The sequence below is a fragment of the Drosophila elegans genome, unplaced genomic scaffold (genome assembly GCF_018152505.1).
Source record: "Drosophila elegans isolate 14027-0461.03 unplaced genomic scaffold, ASM1815250v1 contig_814, whole genome shotgun sequence".
In the NCBI taxonomy this organism is placed as follows: domain Eukaryota; kingdom Metazoa; phylum Arthropoda; class Insecta; order Diptera; family Drosophilidae; genus Drosophila; species Drosophila elegans.
Window position 1 is genome coordinate 12,505,471 of NW_024546167.1, and position 10,832 is coordinate 12,516,302.

Genomic DNA, 10,832 nt, shown 5'->3' on the forward strand with positions numbered 1-10,832 from the left:
TAGGTATTTTCTCTTTTCTACATGAAAGTAATCACCAAATATATGCATTGTCCATTGTTTGTTAACAAATCCATTACTTCGTATATTTTTACTTAGGCATTCCTATTGACTTTTGAGCAATTCAGATATTTAGTCGTTGAGGGAATAGCCAAATTATTTCTGGAAAAGATTATCCATATTCCTTTGTAAAGTAAGAATTAAATATGTTCTGTTGTAGTAAATTCTATAATTAAATTTATATTCATTTTAAAATTGTCAAAAGTTGTTATCAATTTTGGATATACTTTATTGAAACAAATCAACAGGTGTTATTAAATTTTTTCCAGTGCACCTCACAAGGGCATAACGCTATATCTGTATGAAAAATAAAAATACCAAACCGGCATACTTAACATTTTCCTTCAACTCCATAGGACAACACTGGCCAGGTCGCATGCTGTTTTGTTTATAATTTTTGGCAATGCAGTTTCATTTTAAAATCGCGGACGCTGAACGGGATCGTGACAATGCGGCGGCGAGCAGCAATGTGGGCATCAATCCCCACGCCTCCCTGCAGCCCCAACAACCGGCGGCAGTGGCGGAGCCCAGCACGGATGCACAGCACGAGATCAGACTTCAGTTGGTTGACGACATTTGGGGATCCTCTTGCGTTAGAAACCAGTTGATAAATTCATATTTTGCAGGAATATTGTGGCCACCTTCTCGGTGAACTGTGAACTGGACCTCAAGGCAATCAACTCGCGGACTAGGAACTCGGAATACTCGCCCAAACGCTTCCGCGGCGTCATTATGCGCATGCACTCGCCCAGGTGCACGGCTTTGATCTTTCGGACGGGCAAAATTATCTGCACGGGTGCTCGCAACGAAATCGAGGCGGACATTGGATCCCGGAAGTTCGCACGCATCCTGCAGAAGCTGGGATTCCCCGTCAAGTTCATGGAGTACAAGCTGCAGAATATTGTCGCCACCGTGGACCTGCGATTCCCCATCCGCCTGGAGAACCTCAATCAGGTGCACGGCCAGTTCAGTTCCTACGAGCCGGAGATGTTCCCCGGCCTCATCTACCGCATGGTCAAGCCACGCATTGTTCTCCTGATCTTCGTCAACGGCAAGGTTGTCTTCACCGGAGCCAAGTCACGCAAGGACATCATGGACTGCCTGGAGGCAATATCACCCATCCTACTCAGCTTTCGAAAGACGTAGTAGGATCTTGGCATTCATATGTTATCTCTACTTTTAGTTAGCGTAGATCTTATATTATATTATTTTGGAGAAAATGTACTCAGCACCAGTTTCAGTCGGACATTTTTTAAATTTAAGGAATTTGTTCTTATTTAAACGTATGTTATTAAGCAAATAACTCATTTGTCATTTTAAATACGGCTACATAAGAATTATATGTTTCAATATTATTTGCTAATGCAAAGCATTGATAAAAGGCCATAGCCATCCGAACATAAAAAATTTGTATTTAAGCTTAAAAAACAATTTCATTATTGATCGTTTTTTATTTTATGTGTTTTTGGGAAACCAATTTTTAACTTTATTGTCAATATAAGTTTTATTTTAATGTCTGGGTTTTGCAACCTTTATTTGGTTATATTAATAAACAAATAAATAAAGCTAAATCAGCATTTGTCATCAGGAAAGAAAAGACAACCAGTAAAACATTACTTTCATTTATTTTCAGGCTTCGTTTATTACAAAAGAAAAGAAAGGTTACTTCATACAGAGATTCGATTCTTATTGTAAGGGAGGGACTCATCAAAGTTGTATACAAACGGGGTATTTCATTCTTCCTCGCTTTTTAGCTTCATGTACATGGCTATGTGAGATTTGTGTATAGAATTTACAAACTAATTGTGGTTCATGTGGAGGGTGTATAAGTAGTATAAAACTTACAAGCTATGCAGATTCATTATTTGCATAAATTAATTGGACGGTTTCTTCAACGTTTTTCGCTTCATTTCGTTTAAAAATGTTCAAGAGTTTGGTAATACAAAATAGATAAATTTCCATTCGATATGCAATGTAATGCTAATGCAAACATTTTGTCAAGATACATTTGCTAATGATTTCTAAAATCTATTAAAGGCATTTTGTGAAAGACACATTGATTGTTTTTTTTTTTTTTGTTTGTTTGTTTGATTCCCCACTTGGAGCCCGCTCTATGATAAGGCATAGTATGGTTCATTTGGACTTACAACTTACATTAGGTGGCTACATGTGGTCTGCTTTGTGTGCAGCAAAAGATTCTTTGTTCAGCAATAAAAATAAAAGTTAAATTACGATTAACTGCTGTTTTGTACATTCGATTCTACAGCGGGTCTATTGGAGTTCTACAGAGAAAAAAACTAAAAATAAAACCAAAATGTTGACCAGCATTTTTGGACGGAATGCAATTTCGTTGGTAAACAAAAAAGACTACAACTCAAAACAAAAAACTTCAAAATAAACACACAATAAATGAACAAAAACACTACAAATCTTAGCAAAGTGTTTCGATGGTGACTTTGTGGATATCTTTCATGCTTCCCTATGTGAGCAGTTGCATCATGTTCAGGACCAGGTGCGTGCGACTCCGCAGCAGGTAGATGAACACGCTGAAGAAGAGCAGGGACATGGACATGGAGGCGCGCCAGCCCATGTTGTAAATGGAACAGTACGGACACTGTGAGCTGCCGCACACTTCGCAGATGTTCAGCAGATATGTGGGCAGGGCATCGAATATCGATTCGTTAAAGCGTTCTGTAATCACAATGGGCCAAATATGGTTTAATTTTGATAGTTAATTTGCATTTATGTAGACTGAACTTACCTGGTGCATAGTAATCGTAAATCCGCACTGGCAGATAGCGCGACATATTAGCCACTGGATACCAGCGTTCTATGGTGAAGTTAACACAGATATCCTCTTTATCAAGCTGTTGAAAAGGAATCAAAAGTTAATCATTATTATTATTAATTAGCTAACTTGTTTCTTACATAGTCAAAGTAAAAGACAATCTTTCGTTCCAGGTAGCGAGCTCTCCTCAAATTCCTGACGCGATTGCTGAGCACATAGCTGTCCAGTTTTTGCTGCTGTATCCAATAGCCCGTGGGTATGGCCACATCCAGAACAGCCATGCCCGAGCGCTCCGACTCGGCGCTGTTTATCCAGCTAGGTTTATATAATTATTTTATTAATGTCTTATATATTAAACGCTGAGTACACTCACTTCTGACAGGCCACGTAGGAAATGTGCGACTGATTCCTGCCATGGAAGATGGCCTTCGTATGAAGTCCAAAGGCTGGCACTGGCGGCTTGGTTTGGAACTTCTCAATGTCCACATTGTACTGTACATGCATCTGCAGGATGGCATAACCAGCACCCTTGGCCTGGACCTTAATGGTGCCCCAAGCGTCTGGAATCTGAAAAAGCCAAGATTTATTATGTAATTTTTATGTATTTGAAATATAATTTAAAAAATCCCACCTCGATACTTTGCAATTTCGCAAGATTAGTGTCATCAATGTAAAGGGTTTGCGTTTTTCCGCCCTGCGAAGAAGCCTCAATTTCCACGGTCAGCGAAGACACCTCGCGCAACCTCGACCGTACAGTGTACTCCACGAGAGCCTTAAGTGCTGCACTGGTGTCCTGGGTGGAGGCCCATCCGCCGTCGTTCAAACGCTGCGAGTTGAGCCACCTCACAATGGGATCGACGAAGAACTCACGACGCGCCACATAGACCAACAGCGCATAGGCGGTGGTCTCTATGTTCAGGGAATCATATTCATAAGGCAGTCGCGGCAGGGAGAACCACTTTTGATTCTCCAATTTTCGAGGCGGTTGTGGGATCTCCTGATTGCCCCAGTACATGAAATCACCAATAGTCCTGGCATGACGTCGCAAAATGGTGAACACCTCCTCCGCAATGGGAGAGTTGCACAGCTGCAGGGCGTAGGCTGTGATGGCCACATCATATGGTTCGGCCACGCGTTTCAGGTAGTCCATATTCCTCTCTATGTAGGCCAGTGCTCGTTGGGTGGCCAAAGCCACACGGGACCCCAGAGTGCCGGAGATATCCTTTACAGTGGCCAGAGTGATGAGGACATGGGAGGTGAGCGTGATGTTCTTGTCAAAGTTGGTGCGATTCATCTTTCTGTCCGGCAGCCAAGTGACCTCGTAGAAGGATCCCTGCGGCGTCTGGTGCTGCAGGAGCCAACGCATGTTCTTCTCAATAATGGTGGCATCGATCCAAATGAAGTTCTCCCACTCGTAGAAGCTGGCCTCCTGGAAGACGCGCAGGCAGTAGCTGGTCAACCAAACGGACGAATCCGAGTTGTTCCAATCGGAGCGGAAGAGCGAGAAACTGCCATCGGGCCGCATAAAACTCAACTGCCGCTGATAGCCAATGTTCATGTGATAGAAGGCATTCTTCTCCATGGTTTTGTTGCGCTGATTGATCAATCGCATGTACATAATCGTGTAGAGATTGGCGGCGAAACTGAAGGCATTCTGCTCGCCCGACTCCATGGGCAAGTAAAGCAGCGAACTGGCATTCACGGGCATGGTGGGAAAAATGGGACCCACCACATCGCCCACAACCGATATTCTAGCCTTGTTCGAGCCGTAAACAAAGTAACGATCCACCTGGTAGGGAATCTCTGGCGTTTGGGTTACATTCACGTGCATGTACTCCAAGACGTAGGCGCGATTCGAAAGATCCAGCAGCACGGATTGATGACGATACTGTGGCAGACCGTCGGACTCCACATGCAAGGTTCTGGTAATGGTATCTGTTCCCAGCAAAGTGGCCACGTGCAGGGTTACGTCCACGTTGCCCAGACGCTGGGGCACCACTGGCACATAGACCACCGTGGTGCCTTGTGCCTCCAAGTAGATGAAGAACTGGTGCTCACCAAAGCTGGTCCGGGGGTTATAGGACCGCACAATGCCATCCTCCTCTACGTGCACAAACTTGTAATCCGGACTGCCGTGCAGCACAACAATGGCCTCGATGGGAGTGGTCATGTAGTTGAACACAGTGACACGGATGCCCACTTGCTCTCCCTGTCTGCAAGCCTCCGGCATTTCCACGTTGATGAAGAACGGCTGAACGCCCACGTACTCCAAGGCCTTGTTGATCATGCCGAAACCCTTGGATGGACTCACACTGAACGCACTCACCATCCAGTAGGCGGGACGATCGGGCACCTCCACATTGAAGATGTATCGACCATGGGGTCCGATATTAACATCCTTCCACAGCCACACGTTCTCGTAGTGACGCAGCACGCGATTGAATCGATACTTTCGGTAGCTCAACAGCTCGGTGTCATTCCTCACATGGCAGTTGAGCTCGTCGGTTCCATCGTCACAATCAGGCATTCCATTGCACTGCTTCTCGAGGCGATAGCATCGTCCACTCAAGCACTCACCGAAGCCCAGGGTGCGATTGCAGGTGTCCTGCCGCCTGGGCACATAGCCGTCCGTAAACACGATCAAGCCACTGTACTCAAAGGTTCGATTCGCGTCGATGCCGAAGGACGAGGCGGGGAAGTAGACCAACTCATCGGGGTTGCCCTCGTGGGAGTACCAAATGTGCTTGTATGTGCCGTTGGTCTGCTCGTCGAAGTTCGACATCTTGGTAATGATCTTGGCGTAGGTCAGTTCATTGCCCGCTTGCATCGTGTAGAAGGCACTGTCGATGCCAGAGAGACCCACATAGGAGCCGGGTTCTCCAAAGATGGCCACCTCCACTTTCTCGCCCGTTCGCGCCTTGCGATTGTTGATGTACACGGTGAAGTTGTTTCGCGAGATGCCGTTCACCGGGAACGTTAGGGAATCCGCCACCACCTGTCCCTGCTGGTTAATCTTCCACACCACCATGGTGGCCACAGGTGCCATTTCGGAACTCAGTACCACAGCAATGGTCTTGATGCCCTCCGTGATGGTCTCACGATCATTGACCAGAATAACACCCTTCGACATGATGAGATAGTTGAACTCCTCGAGGTAGAAATTCGTGCGAATGTGGAAAATGATGTACTCGCCAACCACAGGCTTTTCGGTGCTGGTGGTTACCTTGATGTGCTGGTTCCTCGGCGAGAAATGGGACACCAACAGAAGATCCGTTTGAATGCGTTCACCGCGCGGATCTATGAAGAGAGCCTGCAGCCGCATGTTCTGTATGCCGTTCAGGAAATCCCTCGATTGAGGGCGGTCGTCCAGGTTGAGATCATTCCGAATGTCGATCTTGACCTCCCAGATGCCATCGCTCTGCTGGGACATCTGCAAGCGCTGGGTGGGCCAATCCCTGCGTCCGCCATTGCGACTCTCCACAAAGCCGGTGACCTCCATCAAACCCTGGCGCAGTAAATTGGCATCGATTGGCGAACCATCGTGATACTCTACCGCCAGATATGTTGTGAACGGCATGGCGGGCTTAAAGACCTGTGGGGATTCTCCCAGGAACGCCACTCGCAAACTGGAGTTATACACCCTGGCAACGGCGTAGCCACTGATGATCTCGTCGTAGAACTTTTCACCCACGGTGGCCGTTATCAGCACCTCCGAGTTGGCCAGATTGCGCACGAGCCCCTCCAGCTCCCGCAACGGCCACTTAAAGTCAAAGGTTCCGTTGAAGTAGCGCAGGTAGGGCAGCGTCTTCCGATACGTTCCACCCCATGTGTCGTAGCTGTCGTGGTATTCCGGTTTCCTCACCCAGAAGGGCCATTCCTCATCGAACTGGTAGTGTCGCTCCGCCACATACTGATTCCCGTACAGCACATCCTGCGAGAGATCCGCTCCGTCCTGGGGCAGCTGCCCGGGCACATTGTACTGGATTTGAGGATTCTGGTTGGCATTGTTGTACCGCCATCGCTCATTGTATCGATTGGTTTGCTCCAAAGGCGACCGCCCCAGGCGATACTTCTCGTTGAGCACCTGGTTGCTAAAGTACCCAATTGGCCGGATCGTCGCCTTGAGAGTGAGATTACCTCTAACTGGCAGACCACTGGTGAAGTTGGCCATCACCCTGCCGTAGATGTACTGATCCGTAGTAAAGAAGTACGCCGGCATGGTAACGTTCACTTCGAAGCGCGTCTGGTAGTACTCCTCCACGGTGAAGTGACTCTCCTCCTGTTGTCCCTGGGCAATCACACGGATGGTCCACTCGCCAAAGCTGGGCTGATCCGCCAGCTTGTACTCCAGCGAAACGGAACCCAAGTTCGATTGGCTACGATTGATAAAAAAAAAGTTGAAATTCAGTATCTTTTTCTAGGAATAAATGGTGGCGAATATAATGAATACATATAAGCATAATTCTTTGCTATTTAAGAATACAATTTGAAAACTAGTTAAATTAAATGTAGTAACGACACTTACCGCGAAAGCCAGCGCTTCAGAATATGCCTGTTTGGATCCAGCATGTACACGTCCACGGGATTGTCGAATCCCTTGAGTTCGGTTGTGATGGGAATGGTCCTGAACCTCACCGTTTCTCCTTGCATGTAAAGCGGCTTGTCGGTCTGCACAAATATCGTCATGGATCGCTGTGAGAAGTCCAGTCGTGTTTCGTTGAGGAAGGCCAGACCACCAAAAACGTTTTGGTAGAAACCCTCCACTCTGAGTTTATAATTTCCAGTCACACTGGTGGGTGGGATCCTCATGAGCAACGTCTCCGGGACACCCTCCTTTACATCCTTGGAATCTCCGCTGATTTGGACACCATCGCAGGCGATGCTGGCATGAACGGTTATGGGGTATTGAGCTTGCAGAATGGACACCGACACTTGGTAGATTAGGCCAGGTCTGACCATTCGGGAGGCCACAATGAAGTAGGTGGGCTCCCTCGAGTGCAGCGACTCCAGGAAGTTGGCTTTGATGTTGTAAGAAGACTTGCCTCGGGTCAAACTCGGCTCCTCGTTGTCCTGATAGCCTCCTCCCACTGTTTTACCGAACTCATTCTGTCCGGTAAGATCGTTGAAGCTTCCCGAATCGGTCCTGTACGGCGGACGATCGTTGGGATTCGTTTGGGCATTATTTAAATTATTGCTGCCATATTGATTCGGCTGGGCATTGTTGCCATATTGGGCATTGTTGCCATATTGATTCGACTGGGGATTATTGCCCCACTGTTGGTTGGGCTGCAGCGGTTGCTGGGGATTCTGCTGAGCTGGGTTCGGGTTGTAGTACGTATCGCTCTGTCCGACCGTCGGCTGCAGTGCATCCAAAGCGGCTGCTATAACGAGCAGGGCGCGCAGCAAGTGCCACATCTTTGCTGCTTGTCTGCGCTGAGGAGAAGTCAGAAGTGAATGAATTAGAACCACTGAATACAACTGCATCTCCCAAATACTATAAATAGAGGGCACTGATTTGGGTGTTCTGTCTGTTGTTTGATGCCTTTCCAATAGGGTGTATCAATTTAGTTTTCAATTACAATTTTTTTTGATTTTATTTAGATATAACAAATTATTGTCTTAAGAACCCAATTCTATTGAAACTAAGATTTTGTTTTGAAATTAAGTTATCGTATTGGCATTTGACATAGATTTTTCACATTTTATGCTTTAATGACCGACACACCCTAATGCCCAAATCCATGGGCTGCAACTCATGTTCGAGGATATTTGTCGGTTGGTTGATTTCCGCGTGCTGCGAACCAGTCGTTAATGAGGGCGCCGACATAGGTATTAATAGACTATAGACTCGATCTGGCAGGAGCAATGAACGAATCTTAACGGAGATCATATGCAGGGGCGGTCGGCACTATTGAAACTATGTCAAACATTAAGTAAAATGTCATTCGAGTGGGCGGCTGTGCAATTAGTCTTAGACGGAGAGATGTGTGCCAGGCAGGGATTTGGGACATCAAAGTTTCCCGCCCAATGCGTTTTTAAAGCCTCTGTAATTTATTGTTGATTTGGAGGAGATTATGAAATCCATGCACCACAAACCACTCTGATGACGAACAGAATTATGCACCCAATGAAATGTTTATTACTATTTCCCTATAAACAATTCTAAATAGGTTATCATTATCGATGTGAAGCTTTTAATGGTGCCTTTTAATTAGTGCTTGAATATAAATCTATATTTTTAAACAAAATTTAAACGGATGTATTTTTCAAAGTTAAAATTGAGGAATAAATCTTACTAATAATAATATTCGAGCTTAGAAAGAAAATAATATTTAAATCAATTGTGTTTAAAGAGTATTATATAATATAATATGTTGAACACGGGTGTTTTTTTTTTAAGTGTTTTCCGTTATATACCTATTTAAATACACATTATTCTGACTTCATAATAACTTTTGCCAAATATCGGTGGTGGAATGTTTGCAACCTTAAAAAATGCACATAATTTAGGGACTCCGCCTTATCAGCACACAATCAGCCGGTAGACAGGGAATACATCATTGGAGCAAGGACCTTTAAACCTCCCTACACGGATATTAACTCCTTGGGCTAGGTAAAAAGTCAACACTTTGAGGCAACCATACAAAAGGGACCAAATAGACAGAACAATGGGGCACCGACTTCTACCATAATGTAGAAAGCCGAATAAGGTGAAATGAAACTGTAGAACGGAGGGAGTGTGTATGCATTTGAAATGCATTTACCGGCGAGGAAAGGAGAAAAAGTAACACACTGGAACTGAGCGAAACACGCAAATAAAACGGCCGCTACCTGACCATAGACATAGGTATCTGTATCTACATACATACATGTGCCTGGACGAGATAGAGATACTCTGTGCACTTCTGTGCACTGAAGCAGCAGAAGTTACTGGCCTATAGGGGTCTCTCTACTACTCTCGGCATGAAAACAAATACCGAACTCGTAATAATTTCAACAACAGCGACTTGTAATCCACCCTTCGCACTCATCGGCACAGAAAGAAAAACCAGTTACTTACATTTATTTTATAATTTTTTTCAAGAATTCTTCTTTGTTTATATCTTCAGATTTGTTAATTATTATCGTAATGATATGGTTAAATTAAAAGATCTATATTATTAACAGAAATGCTTCAAAATTCACCACTTTTAGTTAATAAAATTAATTTCGTAAGCTTTAATACTAAAAAAGCAACTAATAATAATGTACCATTTGTTTTTCTCTCTGTGTAGAAGGGCGCACCACCACAAGCGTAGTAAGTAGTAAAGTGGGCATTAATTAGCCGAGAAGACCCATTCAAAATGAGTTGAGAGGGCAAAAGTGCAATTGAAACGGCAGGCAGGACATTTTGGGCGGTAAAAGGAGCAACTGTTGGCGAAATTCGAGAGCTTAACAGTAGAAAAAATAAAGAAAGACGCCGGAATCCAATTGGGTAGCAGGTGGCTAAGACGCCATCCCCGTATTGCCTTTGAACAGGAAAAAGCACGTATTAAGGAACTCCATCCCTTTTATCAATTTGATTTCCTAATGACAAAACAAGTATTTGGAAAAGTTTAAGCCAATATTTGAAGCACTTCTTCAATTTTCGGTCAACGCCCATGTGCCAACAACAACACAATAACACTGGCTTAGGCATTTTTTAGACAGCCAAACACACGAATTGGGCGGGTCGCCAAGTGGAACAGCCCAAAAAACGCCACTCTACTCACCTCGTTAACAAAATCAATCTGCTCTCGGTGATCAGCAGGCCACACACATTGTATTAATCAACAGAAATGTAAATAAAACGAACTCGGGAACTCAAATATTCGAAAAAATGAAATAAAACCCAGCAGCGATCCACACCCGCTTTGATGACTGATGCAGTGTGACCGTGCCCGGAGCGTGGCAACATACCACTCGGCTTGGAATATACCAGATTCGAGTTGTGGCCAAAAAACTGAGA

General features: G+C 44.9%; 2 protein-coding genes across 3 annotated transcripts; one reads left to right on the forward strand and one right to left on the reverse strand.

The window, feature by feature from the left end:
- Window positions 1-408: 408 nt before the first annotated feature.
- LOC108138838 (TBP-related factor) lies at window positions 409-1,625 on the forward strand. The gene is made up of 2 exons (XM_017261348.2): window positions 409-618; window positions 684-1,625. The coding sequence occupies exons 1-2, from the start codon at window positions 461-463 to the stop codon at window positions 1,201-1,203; spliced, it is 678 nt and encodes a 225-aa protein (XP_017116837.1). The 5' UTR covers window positions 409-460; the 3' UTR covers window positions 1,204-1,625.
- A 54-nt stretch (window positions 1,626-1,679) lies between these two features.
- On the reverse strand, window positions 1,680-10,769 carry LOC108138837 (CD109 antigen). 2 transcript variants are annotated; one of them, XM_017261347.2, is made up of 7 exons: window positions 10,597-10,769; window positions 7,371-8,273; window positions 3,477-7,221; window positions 3,219-3,412; window positions 2,986-3,160; window positions 2,819-2,924; window positions 1,680-2,748 (listed from the first exon to the last, which is right to left on the reverse strand). In XM_017261347.2, the coding sequence occupies exons 2-7, from the start codon at window positions 8,258-8,260 to the stop codon at window positions 2,537-2,539; spliced, it is 5,322 nt and encodes a 1,773-aa protein (XP_017116836.1). In that variant the 5' UTR covers window positions 8,261-8,273; window positions 10,597-10,769; the 3' UTR covers window positions 1,680-2,536. The 2 variants fall into 2 exon arrangements, with proteins under 2 accessions (XP_017116836.1, XP_017116834.1); XM_017261345.2 differs by having other exon boundaries at window positions 7,371-8,278.
- Window positions 10,770-10,832: the final 63 nt, after the last annotated feature.

Bases quoted from the DNA above. Each gene is read 5' to 3' on its own strand.
- LOC108138837 (XM_017261347.2), bottom strand. From the start codon at position 8,260: ATGTGGCACTTGCTGCGCGCCCTGCTCGTTATAGCAGCCGCTTTGGAT. The intron at 3,413-3,476 runs GTGGGATTTTTT...TGGCTTTTTCAG, and splicing joins CGAAATTGCAAAGTATCGAG to ATTCCAGACGCTTGGGGCAC. The intron at 2,749-2,818 runs GTAAGTTCAGTC...TTGTGATTACAG, and splicing joins TTACGATTACTATGCACCAG to AACGCTTTAACGAATCGATA.
- LOC108138838 (XM_017261348.2), top strand. From the start codon at position 461: ATGCAGTTTCATTTTAAAATCGCGGACGCTGAACGGGATCGTGACAAT. The intron at 619-683 runs GTTGGTTGACGA...CATATTTTGCAG, and splicing joins CAGCACGAGATCAGACTTCA to GAATATTGTGGCCACCTTCT.